Source organism: Clarias gariepinus, chromosome 11 (genome assembly GCF_024256425.1).
Source record: "Clarias gariepinus isolate MV-2021 ecotype Netherlands chromosome 11, CGAR_prim_01v2, whole genome shotgun sequence".
Taxonomy (NCBI): domain Eukaryota; kingdom Metazoa; phylum Chordata; class Actinopteri; order Siluriformes; family Clariidae; genus Clarias; species Clarias gariepinus.
In genome coordinates, this window is record NC_071110.1 from 13,757,537 (window position 1) to 13,783,021 (window position 25,485).

Here is a 25,485-nt window from a genome sequence, read left to right on the forward strand (position 1 = left end):
GAACTTTACATTTATTTATACCATGTAAACTTCACACATTCATACATCCATCCATCATCACAGAACCTCGGTAGTCCAACTAAGGACCATGGAATCCAATGGTAATTACCACTGTAATTATTCCCATTTTAAGACAGTGTTAAGACCTCTGGTCAACTTCACACGTTGCATTTACACACTGAGGGCAATTGTCTGTACTGTGTGAATGAATATGTGTGTGGAATGGATTGGCACCCCACCCAGAGTGTACCCTACTTTGTGCCCTAAGTGTCCTGGGAAAGGCTCCAGAACCCCCAAATAGATGATGAAGCTAATTTGCATGTCTTTGCACTGTGGGAGAAACTGTGAAACTGGAGTACCCATAGGAAACCCACCAAGCACGGGGAGAACATGCAAACTCCATGCACACAGACCCGAAGTGGGAATCGAACTTGGCCCCTGGAGGTGCAAGGTGACAGTGCTAACCAGTGTGACGCCAAACTGCACACAAGGCGATTATAATCACCAAAAATTGTTATGACAATATCATATTAAATTCCTTTATAATAATACTAATATTGCAGGTGTCGATATTAAAGACTAATCATATTTAGTGTTGCACCCCATCTCAAGCATGAGATTTGGATCAGCACTTTTTTTTTTTTTTTACTTCCTTCTCTATTCATAATTACTTAATCATTAATTAAGGTGTTCTCCGCCTTGTGTTTCCCGGGATGAAGACTTCAACACAGGATAACAATGGAAAAGCGTGGATGAGAAAGAGCTAACAGAAGTTAGTTTAAAGAGCCGTGCCAAGAGCTGCACTCCATCTCCCAGAGTTCAACGCGCGCTCCCTTTCCCGTTTTGATCGGGTTTGCACGGTAGAGGCAATGATGTCATTGTAAAAAACGAAGGAAACTCTGCAATCCGAGGGAGCAGAAATCGAGGTTGAGGGAAGGAGCAGGTTTGAGCTCAGTCTTTTGCACGAGCCCTCAGGACAACCTGGATGCGTGTGGAGTAACATCTCGGCCGGGGTGAAGCCCCAGTACTCGGTAAGTGGAGATAGATCCTGTTTCAGTGAGCCGATCATCACCTAGCGCATCTGATTTGAAGATGCTAGCTGGCTAGCAGAATCGCCGATTGCTTGCTGTTTTTTTTTTTTTCTTTTTCTTTCTGCATATCATTCTGACTGCAAGGTAAGGATAACTAACAACTAATAGCATTTTTGCATACGCAATTACAGTAAACCACAGTGCGGTCAGGATCATGGATTGTTTACCTTTCATCAGTCTTGAGATCAGAAGAGCGTCTGCTGTTGCTACATTGTTGCAAGATCACTAAACATCCATAGTGTTCACGTGCGGATGTATTTTCCATGTATTCTTCTATCCACATGCGTGTTTCCAATAAAGATATTTTACTGCTTTCATATTTTTGCACTTCTGCAAATGGGTGTGTATGTATGTATGTATGTGTGTGTGTGTGTGTGTGTGTGTGTGTTGGCTTGGCAAACCATGCTAGGCCCCTTCTTCTTTATATTCCTTGTTTCATTATTGCAGTCCTTTCTGCATCCTTCCACATGCCTTGGCAACGACACCATTTACACACATGCACAGGATTCTCAGCTCATAGCAACATGACACACTGAAAAAAAAAGAAAGATAATGGTTTGCTCAATCTGATGGAGGCTGCTTCTTTGAAAATGAAATAATGCTCATTAATTAAACCCTACAGGGGTGCCATTTGTTATCCTTCCCTTTGTTATTGATGAGCGAATCTTTGGAAATTACCCAAGTAAATTAAGTTGATTTGAAGTGTATTGTGTTGTGCTTTTAGCTGTTGAAATTGTCACATAGCAGCTTTACAATATTGCAAATGTTCATCCAGCCATCCATCGTTCTTTAGGAACAGTTTTTAAATCATTGTACTATGTGTACAGGAACAGTCAGTCAGTATTCTGATGCAACTGCTATATGTCCAGTACAAGCACAGGGGATTATAGATGCAGATACAAATGTACAGTATCCAAATGATATTACCCACTGTAAATAGTAAATACAGTATTGCACTAAAGTAAGGAGCAGCACATGAGTCAAGACTGAATTCACATATATTGCACTTGGAAAATGGAAAAGAAAAAGTCCATGGCACAAATTATACAGTAATCAATATTGCACTTGAAGAGTTGAAGGCTCAGTAGCATTGGTAAATGACTTTGGTAACAAGTTTTGTATTATTGTGATATTGTATCATTACGGAAAGTTACTACACACAGTATAAGCATTACAGAGAAGAGTTGTATAATTTATGGCCATTGGTAAAAAAAATCTCTTGTGGCGCTCTGTAAAACATTTACAGTAATCAGTCTCTGGCTGAATTTGCTCCTCTGGTCGGAGAGCACACTTTATAGCGGGTGGGAAGGATTGTTCAGGATTGATTGTATTTTGGACAGAATCTACCGCTCTGCTACAACCTCAACAGAGTCAAGCTCCATTCCTAGCACAGATCCAGCCCTTTTAATAACCTTGTCCAGGCTAATTCTGTCAGACACTTTCATATTGTATCCCCAACAAACCACAGCATGCCAAATGACACTAGACACAACGGATTTATAGAACATTAGGAGAATAGTGCCTGAGCCTTCACAGAAAATACAACCTGCTCTGTCCTTTCTTGTAGAGTGCCTTTGACCAGTCCAGTTAGTTGTTAAGTTGAACTTCCAGATATTTATATTCTGAGACCATGTCCACTGTCTCCGCCTAGACAGATACAGGATTCACAGGGGTCTTACTTCTCCTGAAGTCTACCACCAGCCCCTTCCTTTTTCTTATGTTTAGTTGTAGGTGATTACACTCACACCAGAAGACAAAGTCATGCACCTCAAACTGGTACTCAGAGATGTCACCCTTCTAAATACATCCAACAACCACAGAGTAATCAGAGAACTTGATAAATACAGATGGCAAGACACTAAGTTATATTTAAAGTTGGATGTGTAGAGGGTGAAAAGAAATGGAGACAGTACAGTCCCCTGAGGAGCACCAGTGCCGCAGACTACTGTCTCGGAGACACAGTTTTGTAATCGGACGTACCGGTGACTGGAGGTCTGGTAGTCCATGATCCAGAAAACCAAGGGGGTGTCTATGTGCATCTTCTTTAGTTTCTCCACCCCCAAACCTTACTGTGGTTCCAGGTTTGTCGAGGTGGGAGTAGGTCCAAAAGAAAGTTGGTGATTATGGCAAAAAACAACATATATTACATTGTATATCATATATTATACGGTATACCTTACATTGAAGTGATTGAGTCTAATACACTTTTCATATTCTGTATTTTTTCAGATAATTGTGACCATGGAGGATTACGATTATCTTTTTAAAATAGTCCTGATAGGAAATGCAGGAGTGGGCAAAACCTGCCTCGTCCGGCGCTTCACTCAGGTCAGTGCTCTTATATCCGCACATGTTGTCCTAAAGCAAAAGGACACCTAAATTCTAATTTGGATGGAAGTGGGAGCGTCCAGTTAACATTATACAGTTCACGTTAGTGTGTCATGCTTACTGCTTGCTGTTATTTGGTTGGCTGTATCTGGTATGCAAGGAATTTAGCCAAATGATTGGGTTGAAATTTAAATTCCTAACTCAAGTAGAACTTATCATTAGAGCATTTTCTTAACAATTTTTATGTTGGTAAAAGAATACAGTGTAGTACCTATCAAGTGAAATACTATACTGCATGTAGACTTCAGTTTTATTTTCTACCCCATCTTTATGGTTCCAGGGGTTGTTTCCACCTGGCCAGGGTGCCACGATCGGGGTGGATTTCATGATCAAAACTGTGGAAATAAAAGGGGTTAAAGTCAAGGTAGGTTCTTGGAACATTATTTCAGACTTGGAGTACATTGATGAATACAGCATGTTGAATTCTGGTTCTCGGGCTGCATTTTACACATTTCTATATAAACCTTCTTTGGCATGTTTTTATTATTTGAAACAGTTAACTGCTATTAGATCTGGCGAATTATTCCATTTAGTTTGTGCATGCTAGGTTAAAAATTCACCACGCTCCCTTGTTTTCAATAAACGCCAGATTGCTGTGACACGTTTGTACACAGAGAACTTTGTGATGTTCTGCACTACTATTTGGGTGTTCTTGCACATTACCAGTATTATTATTGTCATTTAATTCTCATGCTGTGAACGAATGATACAAGAGTATCATACCTTTCGTCTGTGAGAGATGCCATATGGAGTACTATCTGGTTTCAGGGCTGATCAAGTCCTGATTCAGCTGATCGGTGGTGACGCTGATTGATTTTCTAATTTGTTCAGCTCCAGATTTGGGACACAGCAGGACAGGAGAGATTTCGCTCCATTACACAGAGTTACTACCGTAGTGCCAATGCACTCATCCTCACATATGACATCACCTGCGAGGATTCGTTCCGCTGCCTCCCGGAGTGGCTGCGGGAGATTGAGCAGTATGCCAATAATCAAGTGGTGACCATCTTAGTAGGTGCGCATTCAAGCTATTTAACTGTTTAAATCTACATGATTATCATGTCTATTTTATTTATGCTGCATTTAAAAAAAGGTGTTTTGGAGAAGTTGCTTTATAATATTTCACACCATGTCATTATACATGGAGCAATATTCTTTTTTTTAAATAAAATTTCAGCTTTCTGTAAACATTGTAACATACTATTATTAAAATATCTGGAAAAAAAAAATCTGAATAGATTTGGGGACAGTACTCTCCAGACATTTTCCCCCTCATTAAAAGGTTTAAAAGAACAACACATACTTAATAATAATAATAATAATAATAATAATAATAATAATACTGCATATACATTTACATTTAGGCATTTGGCAAGATACTAGGGATGCAAATTTTACACATTTTTCTTAACAAAAAATATGTTAACAGTCAATAATCATCTAATTAATAAATAATGATAAAAATGCATGTTTTTTCTTAAGTCATAATCTCATATAACGTATGTATAAATACATAAATTTAATTAAACGGAATAAATATAAATCTGCACTTGACCATATTAAAAAAGAAAGCTGCCTAAAGTGCAACTGCGCCCTCCTGTGGTGTATTAGATATGGGTATAATTTGTTAGATCTGTAAACTATGAAGAAATATTATGCAAAACATTCTAAATAAATTCCTTATGCTGATTAATATTTAATCATTAGCATTCCTCCAAGAGACATATTAAGTTCTGATCTTAACAATGCTGTGATCACATTGTTTATTTAACAACTTATATCATATTAACAGCAATTAACAGTATGTAATATGACTTGCAGTTGCGGTCATTACTAATATTAGCTAAAATGCCTAGTCTGTTGGTTATTTAAATTTAGCCAAATGTGTCAAAATTTACCACAGCAAACACTGAAGTATCTTGTTAATCGCTAAGAACTATTGCAAATAAGGCATCAAGAACACCATTTGAGATTCAGAATGTTATAGAGATTTGAGATTGATCAATGTTACACAGAAACTGCACCACTGTCATTTTAATGCTTGAAGCTTGCACTCTAACTTGTAATGTATTTTTACTTAAAATGTCAGCTGGACAAGTAATTAAAAATGGAACTAATATGGTTTAAGATTTATGGATTTAGATATATTTGTCTAACAAGGATTAGGACAAAAGCAAGATCAGCTGTGATCTGAGGGTCTTTTTATGGACCTGTCCCTTAGAAGATCTGTTGTGACCATTTGTCTGATGTTCTGAACAGGTAATAAGATCGACCTGGCTGAAAAGCGGGAGGTGCACAGACAGAGAGCTGAGGAATTTGCTGAAGCCCAGAGAATGCTCTATCTGGAGACATCTGCCAAAGAATCTGACAACGTGGAAAAACTCTTTCTGGATTTGGCCTGTGTACTGATTCGTGAAGCCAAGCAAAACACGTTGGATAATAACGATTCCACGCCTATGCCTGGAGAAGGCAAGAACATCAATTACTTAAGCTGCTGCAACATTAATTAGGGATCTTGGCTGCTAATCTGGCAGTGGGTACTTTCCTGCCCAATGAAGTGCAAAAATTGTGGTTACTGTTGACGTCCCCGCGTAGACTCCTCTTTGCCATCACTATTGAGGTCTTGAAGGCTTTTTAACGCATGAGAACCTGGGAGTTTTTTTTTTTTTTTTTTAAATCTACTGACTTTACCACTAGAAAGTCAAGAGGAAAGGTATGTTGTCAACCCTGAGGAGAACCCAAGGGTACCAGATAGCTGGTATATTTTAAAGGTCAAAAAATGAGTTTTTATACACTTTCAGTGCAACACTAAAGATGCGCAGGCCAATTCACCTACTATATGAATGATACGAGCAAAAACACCAGCAGCAGGCTTGCTGTTTAAATTGTACAAAATGTGCATCGCATGTTAAAACAAATATGAAATATGTGCATTATAGAGCATCTTTATGTTCCAGATTCAAGCGCAAAATGTACTTTCACAATGATGCTGAGAAGAATTTAAATGTAGGACTTTGAGACCAGTGTGTAGCTGGAAATTTTAGTCTTAGAGAGAATCTTAAACAATAGAAGGAGAGAATATGTGTATGTTATCAGTATATTATAGATTATCTGACATTTTTCCTGAAGGTAATTCCCTAATTGTTGCTTAGAAGCATAATCTCTTTTGTGCAGTTTCAGCTTGTTTTCAGTTTAAATGCGTTCTATAAAGAGAGCTGCACTGCTTAAATTATATCTCCTATGGGTTTTTATTTTAGCAGACGTAAGGTAAAATGTACAGGCACTTGAGTGAGCCTGACGTGGTTGAACTCAGCATATTTTAGGTTGACTGTAATTCAATGCATATTACAAAAAAAGCTCTTATGTGCTTTTCCAACGCACTTAAATACTTAAACTGTAATTTTTTTCAATGAGGGTATATATATATATATATACACCTCATAAATGGTAATTATTTACGCACAATGCTTTCCCCTAAAAACATTGCAGTCCATATATAATAAGACATTAATAGATGTTTTTGTTTGAAAAATGTTCAGCTCTCTAAATGTTTAGATATGAAATGAAACGATGATGGTTGTGTTAACATGCACATTGTCAGCTTTATAAAACATCATTACCATGTTCCTATTGCTTTATATTGACTCCCTATGGTGGGCAAAGCTAACTAAAAAGTTACCCATCTGCTCAGCTGCTATTTGGCAAGCTGTGTGCTGTTGTATTGTTAGTCCATGGATGTAAATTGTATTTCTGCTATTCTAAATGGCGTAGTTATAGTACGTCTGGAGTAGTTTCTCTTGGACCAGATATAAAAAGCTATTCACTGATAACAAGCCATGATGAGGGTGAAAATCAGTGACGGACAAACATACGGTGTATTAAAACTGCTCTGTATGTGGTTAGAAAGTAGGGTGGATGGGGTGGATTAAAAAAAGGTAGCGATCATGTATAAAATATGGTCATGGTGGTTTCATGGCTTGTATTAGTAGAACTGCTTATCTTTATTTCATATGTGTTTCCCATTAACCTTATTGACTGACTAAGATCACTACAAATGCCAGAATATTACTGGACAATGCCACTTATTATAGCAGCACGATGACAACATATGCACTGTTAATGCAAATATGAACTTTTTCAGCATCTGACCCAGCTTCCACGGATTGTCTCTTTTATTTAAGAAAAAATCCCATTCACTAGCAGGAAGCCAAATTGGAGCAGAGCATCACTAGGGAATGTCCCAGTGTATATTGGCTAGGTTTTTATCTTCATTGTAGATTTTACACAGTGCTCAGCTGACATATTCCTAAGTGCTATTTATGATCATTTTAATTTGTCCAAATGACTGCAGTACTTTGTGTGGCATATTTTTCAGCTTATATCACTTTAACTTGTCCTTGATTACACTTTCTTTAATACATGGTCTGTAATGTTGCATAATGTCCAAGAAACAAATTAATCATGGCTAGGGACAGCCTGTCTCTTACCAAAATCATCTCTGTCTATTTTATTTGTCTAGAAGGTTTTCCACATAGCAAAATTTGGAAACAAAAAACAATACACTTGACTGTTAACTCCTGGGCATCTTTGATAAATGTTAACTATCCTTTTGGATATGATTATTCATTCTTCTTTATTGATAGGCTACAGTACTGTACATTAAGTATGGGGACACAACCAAACACGCCTAGAAAAGAATGCATTAGTGCATCCATGTAAACTTTTGATTTTGCCCTTTACCTGCATTCATTTTTAAAAATTCAACAGACATGTGATATAAATTGCAATACTGAGCACCTGACAGTTCATAACAGTTCATAATAACTGTCTCATTACACATCTGTTGTGCTGGAATTAAATGTCAATATTTTATAGATACTTTTGGCTGGTATATGTAATAGACGGAATACTGTAGTACGTATATTATAAGGTTATGCACACGTTTCTCACCACAATACTTACTTAATAATACAACACATTCGCTTTTTTTTGTCTTGTGGAACTTTCTTGGTATGTCCTCATACTCGCTTCTGCCATGTAGACATGCAGCAGTTCTACACATACATATATATATATTAGTATATAATCTGATAGGACACTTTGCTTATTCAGTAAAGCTTTGGTGCTGTAACTTAATCAGTAATATTTTGAAGCTTTTAACATGGGACTGTGTGTTATATTCCATTTTCAGCACGTGCATTAAAAATGTCTGCACAATCAGGCTTGATATTTGACCACATGACACTGCAGGTTTAAGCTGATTTTTTTTAATGTTCACAATAATATGTAATGTCATAAAGTATTCCCTGTGTTTGTGTATCTTGATTGAGGTTGAAACAGTTGAGATGTGTACCTCCATGTTATCTTGACTCTACAGTTGGTTGTTTTTTGTTGCACCTTTATTACAGCAGAACTGTGAATCTTTTACAAAACAGTATTTTACTTGGCTGCTAAACACATGTTAATTTCACTGCCTTCAATTTGATCCACTTGGTGAAATGCTTATGTTTTAAGAAAGCCTTGTCTCTTTGCCATGTGCAAATGATTAATACATTTTGTCTCTTAACTTTCATCTGTCCATAATAATATTTTATATGTAATATAATAGTTATGTTAGCTCTTTTTATTGCATTAAAATTAGTTTAGCGTATATCCATTCCTTTTTAGCTGTTTACCTCTATTTGCTATATTTTCTGTGATGGGTGTTAAAGTCAAACCAGGAATTGTGATAAAATTTCTCATGAATGAAGGCATTTAACTAATTGACATTTACAGAAGACTTCAAGATTCTTTAGTTGCAGTAAAACATTTGAATGTTGCAAATGTTTTAAAAAAGGCAGTACGTCCGAGAATGATGGACCTGGCCCAGGTAGCTCTGAGCTCACTGTAAAAAAACAGCCTGTTTTTATCATCAAAGGTGTTGTTTTTTTGCAGGTTAATGAGCACCTCATATTTCCCACTGCACCACTTGCACATTACAGGAACCCATCTGGCCATTATTGCCACATCCCCATACTTTACTGACCTCGCTCCAAGCCATTTCCACATGCTTGTGCCATTAAAGGAGTTCCTGGTAGGCCAGCGTTTCAGACATAAAGAAGGCTGTCTGATTATGTCTCTGGTATATTTAGTATACTTTCTACCTTGATAGTATCCAAGCATTAGTGAAACCCTGGCATAAGTGCAGGGGATTATATAGAGAAATTAAGGTAGTTTTTAGTCTCATAACTGTGTTCTTTTATTGTGACTGATTAAAAGTCTCAGTTTGACTTGAACACCCCTCATATTAAGACTTTTTAAATGCTAGCCTTTTCTAATTTTGTATGTACACTACTTTTTAAGTTGTATGTCATGTCATGTACAGTATGATTTATGTTACAGAAATGTGCCATGGTGTAATGCTTTGCATTGTGTATCAGTGGGACTTTTTGTTTAAGCATTAAGCTCCGTTATTAGTGTTATTAATATTTTACAGTTTTCTTATTCTCATTTTCCTTTACTTTTTATGGAATATTTCATCACTTAAAATATACTGTTAATAAAAAGATAATTGTCCTTTACATTGTGACAACCTAATAGCATTATTTAAGAAGAGCATTATCATCATGTGCCATCATTTTATCATTTATGAAATATAAAGAAAGTCATCAAAATCTATGTAAACTAAGTTTAATTTGGTTTGAGATTATATATATATATATATATATATATATACACGAGGGGTGTGTGTGTGTATGTGTGTGTGTGTATATACTGTACATACACACACAGGAGGAGGCCAAAAAAATAAATGTATGCACAGTTTAAAAAAATGCATAAAACTTGATGTTTATAAACATCAAATGGTGCTGACATCCTTAGAGGAAACATAATACTACACATTGTTGCCATAATTTAATTAGAGTTTTTTTTTTTTTAAAGGGACATAGATAACATCTGTTGCACAAAAAAATTATAAAAACATATTAGCCGGATGCTAACTCTAATTCCCATCGGCCACTGCGCGCGAAACTGCAGCATGTCTTTACGACAGACGTAAAGTGCGCCTCGTTTGTTATTGGAATGCATGTGGAGTATTGAGAGTTAATCGATCCTTCAAAGGGAATAAATATAAGAAACATTGTAATATTGGACTTTAAACCAAAATCTTCTAGACGCATAAAAAAGTAACACCTTACTAAATGTGTTAGAAAATAGACTCATAGTTTTCCTTTTTTTTCGGTTCATCAGTCAGCTGACTTCCTCTTTCCTTTATCTCCTGTCAAACGGCAACGTTGTTTCTTTACCGCTTCTCAGGCACAGCCACGCCCCCTTTAGGGGCAGACCGAGGGCGTGTCCAGACCGGAGAAGCGGTGGTAAAACTAACAATTCTGTACAATCAGCCAACAAACTTTGTCTTGTCGTCTCTTTCTGCATGTCCATCAAGCATGCCACCACCAGTCTCTCTCCCAGGGCTGCTTCTGACATTTCTGAGTATTTTTCATGCCGAAGCGCTTAAACCTCACCTTTTAAGCAGACGCAGCGTGATAAGAAGTTCTTCCCAACACAGGAGTGTTTCTTACAAAACTCTGTATTTTGATCAGCAGGTAAGTTATCACGTGACGTGTATCAAAGCTGAGTTTGTAATCAGTCGATGTTTCTCAAAGTTTTACATGTGACTTGAGTTCAGTGGCTTTATTTGCATGTCATTTTAACAGTTACAGTATTGCCATTATACTGAAATCACAACAGCATTAATGTATTGCAGAAATATAACATCAACAGAAATTATATTTATTGCTAAGTTCTTATAGTTGTTATGCTGTATGTCTGTTCCTTTAAATGGAATAAAAAATAAACATCTTTTACAGTTTACACATGTAATCTACAAATCATAAAAATTGTACTCCATCTTTGTGCAACCATGATTTACACAAAAAAGAAATTAAAGCTTAAAGGAATCTGTGAAGAGTTAAAATATTATTGCGGCACGGTGCCATAGTGGTTTGCACTGTTGCCTTGCACTTTCAGTGTCCAGGTTTGATTCCTGCCCCAGGGTCTGTGTGCATGGAGTCTGTGTGCATGTTCTCCCTGTGCTTGGTGGGTTTCCTCCGGGTTCTCCGGTTTCCTTCCACAGTCTAAAGACATGCAGGTTAGAATAATTGATGTTCCCAATTGCCCATAGTGAATGTTGCCCTGAGGTCCTACAATGGTTGTAAAATGGGAATAAATACAATGGTAATCACCACTGGCCCTCACAGTTCCTAGTCGGTCTACAGAGCTTCCTAGATGGATGGAAAATACCACTAATATCTGTAATTGTGTACATTTGCTATAAGACTATTAAATGACCTGAGTCAGCTATAAAAATCTATTTGTGAGTCCTATGACATTATTATCCATGGTCCAGCAGTGTATGTTTGTGGTTTACTCACAGCCTACTACTGAGTTTCCTGTACGGATTTCCTTAATGTTCTGTGCCAATAATCTTTGTGATCCTGCTTTATATTGTGTCTGTGGATAATCACACTTTCCTGTTAGTCTCTTAAGTAGTATAGCAAAGCCACTTATCCTGTGGATCTCATCTGACAGCTCCAATACCTACTTTTAAAAACAAAGTGATTTTTTTAATACCCATTATATTGCTGAATTGTTAGGCTCTGGTCTGTCGTATTATATCCCAAGGTGATATTAATATTTTAAGCTTCCATATTTTTTTAGCATGATATACACACAAATAATATATATATATATATATATATATATATATATATATATATATATATATATGTCTGTGTTTAGATTTATTAATTTATTAATTTATTGATTTTATCACAGTGCCAGAATTTGTCCATAACCCTGTAACTTATTGATTTTATAACTGTGCTGTTCATGCAACAGTGCGTGCGAAAAGCTGAGACAGGAAAAGCCCATCTTCTTAAGACAAAAAACAAGTCCTTGAACTGGGCTGTGAACATCATTACCTTTTGGCTTCTAACAGCATATGTTCTGCTTCTCCAGTTTCACTCTGCCAGATTTGTCCTCTGAGGCCTGATGAAGACTGAGGCCGTTTCCTGACCTTCTTACTCCTTATTGTCCTGTTGTTTTCCCCTTTGTCAGCACTTAATGGGTTGCAATCAGTAACTTTCCGTTGTGCTGACATCAGACAGTCAGAGCAAGGTTCTTTAAGTGAATGTACCTGAGGAATTCTTTCACACAGTCCATTTTCAACGTTTTCTTCCTTCATTTTAACTAGAAATGAAATTGTAGCATGTCAGTTATTACCTGAAATGGGAGAAAACTACATAGGTTAGGAGACTGTTATGTGACAAATTTTTATTATAACTTTGTTTTTAATTATCACTTTAATTATCAGCATTATCCACATCACTTTCTGATTCATCACCTGAGGTACAGTAAAAGTCACTTGCTAATGCTTAAACATAAGCCTCATCATCATTTATTTATTGGACTGATTTGTGTTCTTCCATACTGAATCATTTATCACTGATTGGCCTGTTTTGTTTTTTGTGTAAGCACTCTTCCTTATTTTAATAATAATGGCACATCTGGATCAACTAAATTGATATTTCCATTTCACTGTGGCACATACATTCGCAATCATAAGGATTAAAGTGTACTGGTGACAGTGTTGATTATTACCTCCTGTATAGGACAAAAGCACACAAAACAGTGTCACATTTTTCCTGCAAAGACAACGCCATAAACCTATGGTTTAGTTTAAAACAGGCCTCCCAGTCTAAAATAGTCTTTCAGAAAGTTTTCAGTTTGTCCTACCAGGTTGTTGTAACTCATTCCGCTGTGCCCTTTTATTGTAGGGTATTTCCAAGTGGATTAGTCATGAGCAAGTCTAAAGTTCTTGTTTAACCGCTTCCTGATTTTAGTTCTAAATGGGAAAAGGAGAAGTAGTGATCACGATGCTGTGTCTGATTCCATATTGGGAACTGAAAATGCTTATTTTAATTTTTTTACTTTTTCACATTGATTTTTCAATTCACATTGAAAGTAGTAGAAAAGAATAATTAATAAAGAAAAACTACTAGATGAAAATCCAATCAAAGTGTTGATTGTATTTAAAGAGATTTTCTTCATTGTTAATAATTTTATTGTTAGTAACATGTTAATCAACGATGACCACAAGGTGGCGTTAAAGCAGTTTTTATAAACTGGTACCCTGTGAGGGGCAGATCCCCAGAATAATTAGCTTTTACGATGCCACAAGATATAAGATGTAACGAATAAGCTATATAATTTTCACATGTAATTAGTTTTGTACTTATTAAATTAAAGTCCACTATAAATATAATGTGATGATATTACTTGTACATTTAAAGTTGAATTGTTACTTAGTGCACACACACTCACACACAATGCTTATGAAAATAGTGCCTAACATTAGTCCAAAACCAAAATCTGAGTTTCAGGTGAAGATAAATTTTGTTTTATGGGAATCCATTGAGTCACTGGCTCATAAAATCTTGCTCTCCCTCTTTTTATTCACAGGGAGGGACAGAAAGTGTTAGGGGGAAAACAACACAAAAGAGAACATTCTTTGTTTATTGGGTGGGATTCAAGAAGGAGGGGACGACAGTTGAGAAATACAGTGGCACAGCACTGCAGCACTGGGAATGTACTTCAGTCCCCCCCTTATTTTCCCTAAATGCAAAGAGAGAAAATAAAAAAAGGATGACAGAGGACAAGTTGTGGCATAGAAAGAAAGGATGTCACAGGGCTGGTGAAGCCGGAACTAATGTGGCATCCCTGAGGTCTGGCATTGGATTTTAATACAAATTGAAACTAATTATCTCTCTATCCTCATTGGGAGAATTTCCTTTTTACAGTATACAGATGGCTTAAGGCTGCAGTGTCAGTGAGAACACCCAGCTATAACTATATTGTGTCTCTACAATGTACTGTATATGTGCATAAATCAAGAGAATAGATATTAGTATAGATTACAGTTCTTGTTTTGGGAGTAATGTTAAATAAAGGCAATGGCACTGTTCGCATTTATGTAAAGATCCATAAACACATGCATACAGCATCATAAAGCCCTTATCTTATGATGGTTTCTTTTGTGTCACAGATCGACCACTTTGGGTTTTTGGAGAATGGCATGTTCAAGCAGAGGTACCTTGTTAACGACCAGCACTGGCACACGAACAACGGCCCAATTCTGTTTTATACCGGCAATGAAGGAGACATCACATGGTTTTGTAACAACACGGTAATAATCATATTTAATTGCTTTGTTCTGGTTCATATAACGTACTATATACAGTATATCCTGAAGGTATTTCCAAATATAGATTATCATGACATACAGTACATGTGTGTGTTTTTTGACTTGACACAGGGTTTCATGTGGGACATAGCAGAGGAACTGGGAGCCATGCTGGTTTTTGCAGAACATCGCTACTATGGAGAATCCATGCCATTTGGAAATGAGTCTTACAGTGTAAGAAAAGTTTTTTTTTTTCCCTCATATTGGCTTACTACTGTCTCTGCTACACTGCTTTCTTGAGGGCCTTGACATGTCTATTTCAGAACGCCAAGTACCTGAACTACCTGACATCCGAGCAGGCGCTAGCTGACTTCGCAGTACTGATTAAGTCGCTAAAGAAGATGGTGCCAGGAGCCCAGAACAGTCCTGTCATTGCTATTGGAGGTTCCTATGGCGGAATGCTGGCTGCTTGGCTGAGGATGAAATATCCCAATGTAGTCGTAGGGTAAGAAATAAATAGATCCTTATTGTTTTAAATGATGTTTAAGGAATTTAAAACAGATAGCTATATTATATTATTTATTTATTTTCTTGCTAACATCTGGTACAAGAAAACATTAAATCTTGTTATCGTTTCCTTTCAGTGCTTTAGCTGCATCTGCTCCAATCTGGCAATTCACTGACCTGGTGCCTTGCGGGGACTTCCACAAAATAGTCACCCAGGACTTTGCCAATAGCGGCGTTAACTGCAGCAAAAACATCAGAAGATCATGGACAGCGATCAACAATATGACCCCAACAGGTTTGTATGAGTTTTAAACTCCTGAGGATTAAACAATTGTTTTAAATATAAATGTTTATTCTACACCTGTGGGTATTATTTTTGATGGAGTTGGCTAAAACTGTATACTGGTTGTGCACAGCTGAAGGTTTGCAGTGGCTGTCTAAGGAGTTTGGACTGTGTTCTCCACTGAAGGAAGAGGATGTAAACGATTTCAAGGCCTGGCTCCAGGAGACCTGGGTGAATCTGGCGATGGTTGATTACCCTTACGAGGCCAACTTCCTCCAGCACCTTCCACCATGGCCTATTAAGGTACTCCACATTGAACTTCTTCTTACAAGTTGCCCTTTATAAAAACAAGACCTTTGCTTTTTAATAGAAACATGTGTGCTTTTTGCCACACAATGAAATTAAATTCACCGAGGTGAACAGGGGTCAATGCAGACAAATCACTTTGCCATTTTTAGTCTTGTATGGGTGAAAACAGGAATGGCTTTTTATCACATAATAAACAAATGACTCAAATTAATTCTGTTACACATGTAGAGGTATATCTTATACAGTATGTTAGATTATTAGATCTTTGTGTAGCAGGACATTACTAGAAATGAAATTGTGTGACAAACATAACTAAAGCATTGCTTTTCATGGGGAACTGCCCGGCATAAGAAATTAAAACATAGAAATCACCCTGGTGCTGTGGAACACACAAGAAATCAATCCAACATCTACCATTATCAAGACCCTTATTAATACTGTCTTGAAGAACTGATCTCTGCTGATATAAAGCACAAGATTGCTCTCGGTGATTGCTCGTTTATCTCAGAAGTAGCATAAATATTTATAAGATGTTAGGGATGAATTGCATCCTCTCTTAGAATATTAATTTATGATCCTCTTACATCCCTTCTTCCACCAAGCTTCCTATTAACAAACCTATTTCAATTTCTGATGTGTTCGAATACTTCTTCATGCCATATCTTAAAATCATCTATTCTTGTTCGCTCACAAGTAGCTTCTATTTGTGTGGTTGGTGTTATAAATGTCTGATTGTATTAGCTCGCTGAAGTGCATCACGCTAAACATATTAAATATTGAATAGGAAAAATGTTATGCAATTACTTTTTTTTGTATATTTGTGAGAAAATAGTGAAATGTGCTGTACTTGCTCTCAAGTTAATATTTAAATGAAGCTCCAGACACATTAGTTTTACACACACACACAAAATAAATTGGACTATTTTCAAATAAGAAAATTGAAATTGTAAGTACTTATTGGTCTACCCCCCAAAAAAAGTGGTAATCGTTGAACATTCCTACTTAAATCTGATAATGTATGCAAGTCCTATGGGTGTTTAAAGTGGTTTAGACAGTGGGAGCTGAGATGGGCCCTTTTAATGACAAAGCTAATGTGATTATGTGAGCAACTGTGAGAAAGGCCCATTGAGGGTTTAGAGGAGGGAAATCTGTTAGCGGAGATGAATGTATAAGCCTAATCCCATCTGAAAAGTAGAGAGAGGATGCTTTAGAGAACTACTGCATTTTTGTCAGGGCCTAAGCCTTAGCTTAGACATGTCTGTAGCCTACCTTGTGCACAGACCACCTCCTCTTTTAGGTGTCTAACAAAAGCCTTAGCAACAAACTCCATGCTAAGCCCAATCTATTTGAACTGTTTAGTCCGTGAACACCCAGGCACTGGCACATCAGGATGGCAGTGGAATCCTGGTGCCATCAAACACCTAGCCAAAAAAAACAAAAAAACACTTCATAGCACGTTTATTGCTCTGGTTGTTTTAAATCAAGAGATTAGAAAAATAATGAGCCTCTTCAGAATTGCCTCTACTTTTATTTTGGGTCCTTGTCTACTGTATGTGGAACAACACTCTAAAGGAAATGAAAACATATGGATTTTTTTCTGTTTGAAGAACAGAAATGTTTAATTGCTGATATTTTTGTCTAATGCAAAAGAAAATTATGACAAAATATTAATTATCACTTAAATAGATGTCACATTCTTATTCAAGTTATCGGTTACAAAATGTCAAAAAAAGGAAAACAGGAAATGTATACCAAAGTATAATTTTACCGTATAATTTACAGTACTGTATATAAGAAAGGATTTTACTTTTTGGTTTTTCATGTATACTAAACGGCCAAAAGTTCCACCAGTTGTTGCCACACAAGTTGAACACAATTGTTACAGCGTGGCGCAGTGCCCCATCCATAACCTGAGGTTCATGAAGACATGGTTTGCTAAGGAAGAAATGGAGGAATTTTTGTGACCTGCACATCCTCTAACCTCACTGAACTGAATTCCCATTGTTCTTCGTCCAAAATGTAGTGGAAAACCTTTCCAAAAGAGAGGCAGTTTAACCTATATAAGTGTATAAGTGCATGCTCTCCTAATGTAAGGTTTCTTGGATTTTTTCAGGTTGTATGCACGCACCTTCAGCTTGATACTGATGTGTCAGACAAGCAGCTGTTACACGCCATTTCACAGGCAGTGAGAGTGTACTACAACTACACAGGCAGTGCTGTTTGTCTTAATGTGTCTGAGACTGCTACTGGAAGTCTAGGAATTATGGGATGGTTCTTCCAGGTAGGAATTCCAATGTGTTTATATATATATATATATATATATATATATATAAAATATATATATATATACAGGTTATATACTGTAATTAGACTATATATTGATTTATTGACGTGATTATGTGGAATCAAGGTTACAGTCTATTCTTGATTAACAGCGCTATTGAATACAAGACATTGATTTTATATTTTTGTCAGACTTGCACAGAGATGGTGATGCCCATGTGTACGGATGGCGTTCAAGACATGTTTGAGCCTGTGGCATGGAACTTCCAAGCTTTCTCTGATGAGTGCTATGCTCTGTTTGGTGTACGGCCACGTGAGGACTGGGCTGAGACTGTGTATGGTGGGAAGAACATTAGCTCCCACAGCAACATCATCTTCAGGTAGTTACTTTGCTATCTGTCGTCTGATACTTTTGGAAATTTTTTAAATATCATGTCAGTATCAAATTTATTATTTATAATTCATTATTTTATTTTTTTTCAGTAATGGAGGCCTTGACCCCTGGATGAGTGGCGGGGTAACCAAGAGTCTCTCTGACTCTCTTGTTGCCATTTTAATTCCCGATGGAGCTCATCACCTTGATTTACGCTTCAACAATGAATATGACCCACAATCAGTTCTCCTTACCCGACAACTGGAAGTAAAGTATTTCAAGCAGTGGATCAAACAGAATGCAAGCGCACAATAACCAGGACAGTATATGGAGACTGATTAGGACTAAACCTTTCCTTAAGGATATCAACAGGCGGTGCTGTCCACCAAAGATTTTTACTAAAACTGACCAAAAAAAGTGTGTTTGTATGTAAATTGATTTTAAAAGAATATTTCACAATAAGTTGGCTGAGTATGTTTTTGTCCAGTTGTTAAAGTAATTTTAGTAACTCGTGAGCCCAAGTTTAATATCAAAGAAAAAACATTGTGTTAAACATTGTGCTTAATTAGATTAATAACATACTCAATAATTCCAAATCTTCTTATGTAAAATGAATTTTTTATTTTTATTTGAACCAAACAAAACTGCAGAACAAAACAGAATCCAAACAACATGTCTAATTTCCTGTTCTTTCCTTAGCTGCTCTTGTGTGATTTAATGAAAATGCCCAACAGACGTTGAGCAATAAAGTGGCTAGTGGGAGGCTAGTAGTGTAATGCAAGGAGACCATGCCCCATGCAGTCTGAGCCATAGGACTCCCCAGACTCCCATTCTTTCATTGGCAACACAAACCCCTCTGAATTGCTGTACCTTGACAATCCCTTCATCTGCCCCCTGCTAGTCAGATTATTAATACTACAGCCAAAGTGCAGAGGAGCATGTGGGCTTAAGGGTGAGCTAAGGTTGAAGGGTGAGGCTTCGGAGACAAAGTGACATTTGAAAGGGATAAAGTGATGAATGATAATCAAACATCTCGTGCCTTTAAACTGAACATCACAACAGTTGATTTGATTTCGTTCAGTTAAATAAAGCTGTATTGGCATCAATTCCTAACTAGATTACTGTCAACATTGATTTGAGTTACTTGGTAAAAATGCAAACATAATTGTGCCAAGAGTTTCTGGAGTTGTCCATAGACTTGTTCAAGTATACCTGTCATATATATAAATATTTTTTAATATAAAATATAGAATTTAATCAATGATGCACATTTTAAATGCTTAATAGGGGCGTATGGTATTTGATGTCTTTTCATCCTCACTTCAACACTATTAGAGGCTTTTAACAATGTGTAGGTCAAAATAAACCAAATGTTATTTCTCTTCGACAGAATAGAGCATGATCTTTCACTTTATCATCATGGACAGAAAAAAGATGAACATGGGTGGTGAAGCAGCCAATAATGTGGTCAATATCTCACATTTCACAGGGCTGACATTAATTTCAGCATCCTTTCTTTTCATCTGACATGTCCATCAATCAGATTTGTTATTAGTATTCTGCTGACCCTTAGAGCATAGGCTGCTAATGCAGACCACACACTAGTGAGAGGAGAGGAGGTTAGGTGTGTGTGTGTGTGTGTTTGAGTGTACATTTGATGTGGCTAAAGAGGGTGTCTTGAGGGAAAAGAGGGAAATGGAGAAAAACTCACAGTGGGTGCTGAGTTGTGTAGATTCCCTGGGCAGAGGGCGGGGTACACAGTGTGTAACGATAAGCAAACAATATGCAATCTGTTTGCTGAAGTGGCGTTCCAGGGACATGAGTCAAAAGCAGAAAGATGAATGGTGTTTCTCTGCTTGTCTGATTTGTTCTCCCCCTTGTTCACCCCAGTTTGACCTTGGTTGCTGTTTTGCTTATTTTAATAATTTTTTTTTTTTTTTTTTAATAAAATTAATATTTGTCTTATGTAAAAAAAAAAAAAAGAAAAAAGAATCTGTTTCAGAGGTTTTACACATTTTTCTTCTTGGATTTACCAACAAGCATTGCTTCCAGACAAACAGTCTGGAAAGTTTTTGGAAGTTCAAGTGGTTGCAAATTCCTCCTTGTGAGTTTTCTTTAATGTAATGCAATTCGCTTTTCCTTCGTCTCTTGTCAGTATTCAGCTCCCCACCCCCTCTGATCTCCTTGTTCTTTTTGTGGCCATAGAAACTTGTTTCCGGAATCAGTGCGTCAGACCCTCAAATCTGAATGACTAGCATGTACAAAAGCTTTGTGCAGGAAGAGGAGAAAATATCAGCCATCAGTTTGGTGATGTCATTGTGCCAAAATTAGGCCTTGAAAGAAAGAGGAGGATGTGGAAACCAGTTTTAAAAGGAATGAATGGGCTAAGTGCACTGCCAAAGCCTTGATGTTTGGGGCTAGAATTTTTATGGATTTTAATGGAAATTATGCTCGTAATACACTAGTGTAAGTGTACCCTTAAAAAACTACATACTAAGAACCAAATATGTACTGATATGTATTTTGCTATATAATAGAAAAAAAGTGAAACTGAACTATCCCAAACATCTTTTTTCATACTGTTGCTGTTTATCCTCTGTTGTGCAGTTGTTAATTGTAAGGCGATTGCACCCCCATTCAGGCCTGTAGCTTGAGCTGGGCTACAGATAATTAGATCAGTGCTATCAGTTTCACTGTTCCTTTTCTTTATTTGAATTAACATGATAATAACACTCTCTTGACGGTCCCTCTTTTTCAAAAGTGCTTAGCCTTTTTTTTTTAAACTCCCCTCTCTTTAAACATCCAAATGATTCAGTGCATCACCTTAAAATGCACTTGTGATGGGGGTAGGGGGCTGGGTCGTGGTAATGCCTGGGAAAATTCCAAAAAAGATAAAAAGATGAACAAAGACAAAGTTTCATGGGTGTGTTGAAACAGTACACGACTCCTATAAATACAAAAGTGAATTTGTGATATTTGTGTCTCCCTTTAAGATCTACTTAAAATAAACAAATATCAATATGTTCTGTATTTCTATGATCGGTTCGATTAATGTTCCCTCCCCACACAGTCCAAACTCATTTTCCTTTTTTTTTTTTTTTCCTTCAGCCAGGACCAGCTTTGGGCCCCTATGGACATTTTACTCTTAGTTCATCTTCTATTCCTGCATTCATTGTTAGCCAAGAAACTTCCTGTAAATACTGGATTATTTACAGCAGCCGTTATAGTCATACCCAGGATTTCTTAAGGTCAACATTACTTTTGGCACACTGGGCTTGAACTGCACTTTGGTCCCCTTTAATTTAACAGCTCCGGCAGCTTTTCTAGTTAAATCGACTGTTCATTATTGAGCCCCATTTTACGAAGGGGCTGTGAGGTGCAGTTTAATGAATCTCTGGCACAAAGATCCCTTTCACTGCAGAAGGAAGAATAGAAGCTATTTAGGCCCTGTAGGGTTGTATGTCAAAGGCAGCCCATAATAGTTGTCAGGCAGAGGCTAAAATTCCCACTGGTGCGGGAATCAACTTATACCACTAACTGATTAAGATACAAGTAGGAATTGGGGGGATACATACATGGACGTGACATTACCAGCTTGAATTGACATACTTTTCAGTCTGTGCCATATAGTAACAGTAAAGCTAATTTGATAGTTTTATGTAATAAGGATGCACATACTGTAATGCAATCACTATATAAGGAAAGCTACCAATAATTGCTTTTGGCTATGTTGTAATCTCCATTTTCATTTTGAAGGGGCCCATTGAAGGGAATGGTTACAGGCAAAAAAAACAAAAAGCAAACAAACAAAAAAAACTCCCCAATGCCTATGGTGTCATTTGTGGAAGTTTAAAAACTATAAAAAAAAATAAAGAATCTCTAAAATGCAGTTCCTGGTAAAAAAAATACAGGTATATGTACTAATACACATATGCAACATAAGAACAATACCTTTATTACACACAACAGACACTTAACATTTTTTTTTATTTTTACTTTACAACCAGGGGGGGAAAAAAAGAAAAAACATTTATGGTTGTTGTTCTACATGTCTGGATACATTTAAAAGTATTAGTGAACCTTCACTGCCTTTAATGTCACGACATTGTACTGATCACATACACAATAAGAACTGGCTGGAATAGTTGAACAAGTAGCTATTGTCTTATTGCTCAGTGGGATGCCTTGGACAAATCCCTCTTAGTTGCAGGTGGTCAGGGGTGAGCAAAGAGTTAAGTCCTGAGGTCCCTCTGTCCCTCCCTCCTAATGTCCTGACATCATTAGCCCTGCCTCCAAAAATCTGCTTGCTTTCCCCCAAAGTATGTTTTCCAGTCCTGCTTTCATGAGAGTAAGAAAGAAACACTGTGTGAACCCAGTGTAAGGACCAAGCATTAAGATATACTTTAGTTTCCTGGTACTATAGATTGGAAACTAGGTTTTAAGGATGATCTAAGAAGCCATTGGAATTAACTGTGGACATCTTGGGGGTTCTATGTGGTTCACAGGGAGATGGCTGTTCAGGCTGCCATCATGAACTCACAGTTCCTAAATTTCTGTTTCCCTGGGTCAGTTATGGAGTACGAGTTGGAGAAGGGTCTAGATGGGTCATTCCTGGGTGAAGTCGACTGTGAAGGTGACTTCAGGGAGGCGACCAGTGATTTGCTTAGCTTCATTGACTCTGCTTCCAGTAACATAAAACTGGCCCTGGATAAACCTGTCAAGTCCAAGAGGAAAGTCAACCACCGAAAGTATCTACAGAAACAGATCAAAAGATGCACAGGAATCATGGGACTAGGGAATGGAGCACCTCAGGAGGCTTGCAAAAGTAACGACTCCACCCCAACTCCAACTAGCATCATGCAGAACAAAACACCCAAGCGGGACGGAGCTCAGGCCAACCTGCAGAGCAAAAGTTTGGCTGCCCTCTTCAATCACGCCAAGGATTTACGGGGAGAAAAGACAAAAAAGCCGCCACTGCGACACCGAAATCTGCCACCATCGTTCTTCACGGAACCAGCCAACACTACCCGGGTTACATCCACTTCCGGCATGACCCTTAAAGATCTTGAGAGGGGAAATCCAGATGCAACGGAATTCTTTGAGCTTCTGGGGCCTGACTACAGTAATATGGTCTCTGAGCAGGAGCTCTTTCATACTATGCCCAACAGAGTCCAACAGCAGGGAACCACAGGACCGGAACCAATCTCTTTTGACTCCCACAATTTTGTGACAGGTGGTTTTCTGTATGCAGAACCATGGGCCACAAGTGGTGGCGTGCCCAAGAAAACGGGAGACATAAAGACAGTTCCAGAGCAGTCATCTCTATATGGGGACACAGACTCCTCTTGCTCAGTGCCTATGGAGCAGAACACTACATGTTCACTGACCTTCCCAAACTTCTTTACAGACTGCTCCGTTTCCCAGGTCTCATATGATCTGGATAGTGGATACAGCCGAGGTAGTTTTTCAACTCTTTAAAATCAGCAACATTTTTTTTTTTACATTTTGGAAGAACTTTTTTTTTAAACAAATGGCTGCAAACAAGGATTTTTTTTTTTTTATCTATGCATCTATGATCTATGATGTTTGATCAGAAGGAACATTTTGGACCATCTTATTTAGTGAAATGTTTGGCTAAACCTCTGCGAAGGGATAATACTGCTGCTTGCTTCAATGTCAGGGACTTTTTCAACTACGTCTAAAAGCAATAGGATTTGGAGGTTATATCACCCTTTATATATGATATTGTTCAGGAATTGGTTAATAGTTTTTTGAAGTGTTCTAATAAGCCTTTCATAGAAATTAAGTCACCATGGAGAAGGTGGGGGATTGTTTTTAGAACATTATCTCAGGGTGTTAGTTCACATTCATATACTGTATTGAGAAGTAACTACAATCATGTAGTCTGAAGAGGAAAAATGCAATATTCCATCACTTCAATGGTTACAGTTCATAAGAAACAAATATTACAAAAAATACATTTTTCATTTTTTAATATGTAATGAAATAATATTTTTATAGAATAATTTGGCGCTTTCACATTCAGAAAGATGCTTGGCATCCTCATGCTTTCCTCATAAAAATCCTAGACTGTTTTATATAAAAGGCTTGCTTAATAGCATGTGCGCTTATCTCTTTGTAGTGCTGAGTTTATATTATTAAGAGAATGTTGTACTGTACGTGGACTATCTATTCCTTTAAATTAGGAATAAAAACAAATCATTACTTAAACAGTGGAAAAAGCTTCATAGACAGAGACTACAAAGTGGATCTTGGATTCTCACTACAGTCTAACTTTTTTTGGTTTAGAATAGAAACTGAGAGTAGATATTGGACATTTCAAATTCCAATATAAATCAGTGAGTCCAAATTATAACACGCTTTAATGGGTAGTGAAATATAGTGATTTAGTTCCTTGTGGCAGGTGCCTTGAATGTATTTTGAACAAATATACTGGTAAAAGCACTGACAACTTAGTATATTGTAAATAACCTTAAACTGTCAATGGAAGCAACATTTAAGCAGGTGAAGGTTTGTGTATTAGGTTCTTACACTTGTCTGCTCTCTTGCTCTATTTCACTTTACCTGATGTGAACAGCTGGAGCATGTTTGCTAAAAAAAAAGGTAAAGTGAAAAAAAGTGTATAAAAAATAATTCTGCTTGTTCAGAATGTAATAAGGCACAATAAAGCTGGTCTTTATTTTTTGCAGAACCACATTGTTTTCTGAATTTATTTTTTAGACAGGTTTGCATTCCAGAACGTTTATGAACATATAGCGCCATCTACAGGCTAAGTGTGTAATATACCATAACATGGATTTCACTGCCTTTCCAGTTCAGTGTTCACCACATCTGTATTGCATAATTCTGTGTTTCATTTTGAAATAATGAATATAGATTTATACAAAATGAGGATTTAGATAAATTACACACATGGCAAAATCCAGTGAAAACCAGTTAATCAGTTAATACTGGATATTATACCTGGATATTTTTCTTACATTGTCCTAGGCACTGAAGATATGAT

At 37.1% G+C, this 25,485-nt stretch overlaps 3 protein-coding genes and 1 long non-coding RNA gene across 4 annotated transcripts; 3 read left to right on the forward strand and 1 right to left on the reverse strand.

Moving 5' to 3' along the window:
* The first annotated feature begins 46 nt into the window (after positions 1-46).
* rab30 (RAB30, member RAS oncogene family) lies at positions 47-10,009 on the forward strand. The gene is made up of 5 exons (XM_053506718.1): positions 47-1,031; positions 3,321-3,419; positions 3,760-3,843; positions 4,311-4,494; positions 5,739-10,009. Exons 2-5 carry the CDS (start codon positions 3,333-3,335, stop codon positions 5,987-5,989), a joined length of 606 nt encoding a protein of 201 aa, XP_053362693.1. The 5' UTR covers positions 47-1,031; positions 3,321-3,332; the 3' UTR covers positions 5,990-10,009.
* Positions 10,010-10,571: 562 nt separating this feature from the next.
* prcp (prolylcarboxypeptidase (angiotensinase C)) lies at positions 10,572-19,073 on the forward strand. Its single transcript, XM_053506717.1, has 9 exons — positions 10,572-11,065; positions 14,566-14,706; positions 14,836-14,937; positions 15,027-15,208; positions 15,348-15,505; positions 15,627-15,796; positions 17,916-18,083; positions 18,278-18,465; positions 18,569-19,073. The coding sequence occupies exons 1-9, from the start codon at positions 10,907-10,909 to the stop codon at positions 18,771-18,773; spliced, it is 1,473 nt and encodes a 490-aa protein (XP_053362692.1). The 5' UTR covers positions 10,572-10,906; the 3' UTR covers positions 18,774-19,073.
* LOC128532650 (uncharacterized) lies at positions 11,165-13,443 on the reverse strand. The gene is made up of 3 exons (XR_008361311.1): positions 13,257-13,443; positions 12,443-12,743; positions 11,165-11,662 (listed from the first exon to the last, which is right to left on the reverse strand). It is a non-coding gene; the product is annotated as an uncharacterized LOC128532650 (long non-coding RNA).
* Positions 19,074-22,219: 3,146 nt separating the features above from the next.
* On the forward strand, positions 22,220-25,164 carry LOC128532781 (protein FAM181B). The gene has a single exon (XM_053506893.1). The coding sequence runs from the start codon at positions 22,968-22,970 to the stop codon at positions 23,934-23,936; it is 969 nt and encodes a 322-aa protein (XP_053362868.1). The 5' UTR covers positions 22,220-22,967; the 3' UTR covers positions 23,937-25,164.
* The last annotated feature ends 321 nt before the right edge of the window (positions 25,165-25,485 follow it).

What these genes read in the sequence shown, in the direction of transcription:
- rab30 (XM_053506718.1), top strand. Translation starts at nt 3,333, where the DNA reads ATGGAGGATTACGATTATCTTTTTAAAATAGTCCTGATAGGAAATGCA. An exon ending in TCGTCCGGCGCTTCACTCAG is followed by an intron (nt 3,420 to 3,759) that starts GTCAGTGCTCTT and finishes TTATGGTTCCAG; the next exon opens with GGGTTGTTTCCACCTGGCCA. An exon ending in TAAAAGGGGTTAAAGTCAAG is followed by an intron (nt 3,844 to 4,310) that starts GTAGGTTCTTGG and finishes TAATTTGTTCAG; the next exon opens with CTCCAGATTTGGGACACAGC.
- prcp (XM_053506717.1), top strand. Translation starts at nt 10,907, where the DNA reads ATGCCACCACCAGTCTCTCTCCCAGGGCTGCTTCTGACATTTCTGAGT. An exon ending in TTGGAAATGAGTCTTACAGT is followed by an intron (nt 14,938 to 15,026) that starts GTAAGAAAAGTT and finishes TGTCTATTTCAG; the next exon opens with AACGCCAAGTACCTGAACTA. An exon ending in CACAGCAACATCATCTTCAG is followed by an intron (nt 18,466 to 18,568) that starts GTAGTTACTTTG and finishes ATTTTTTTTCAG; the next exon opens with TAATGGAGGCCTTGACCCCT.
- LOC128532781 (XM_053506893.1), top strand. Translation starts at nt 22,968, where the DNA reads ATGGCTGTTCAGGCTGCCATCATGAACTCACAGTTCCTAAATTTCTGT.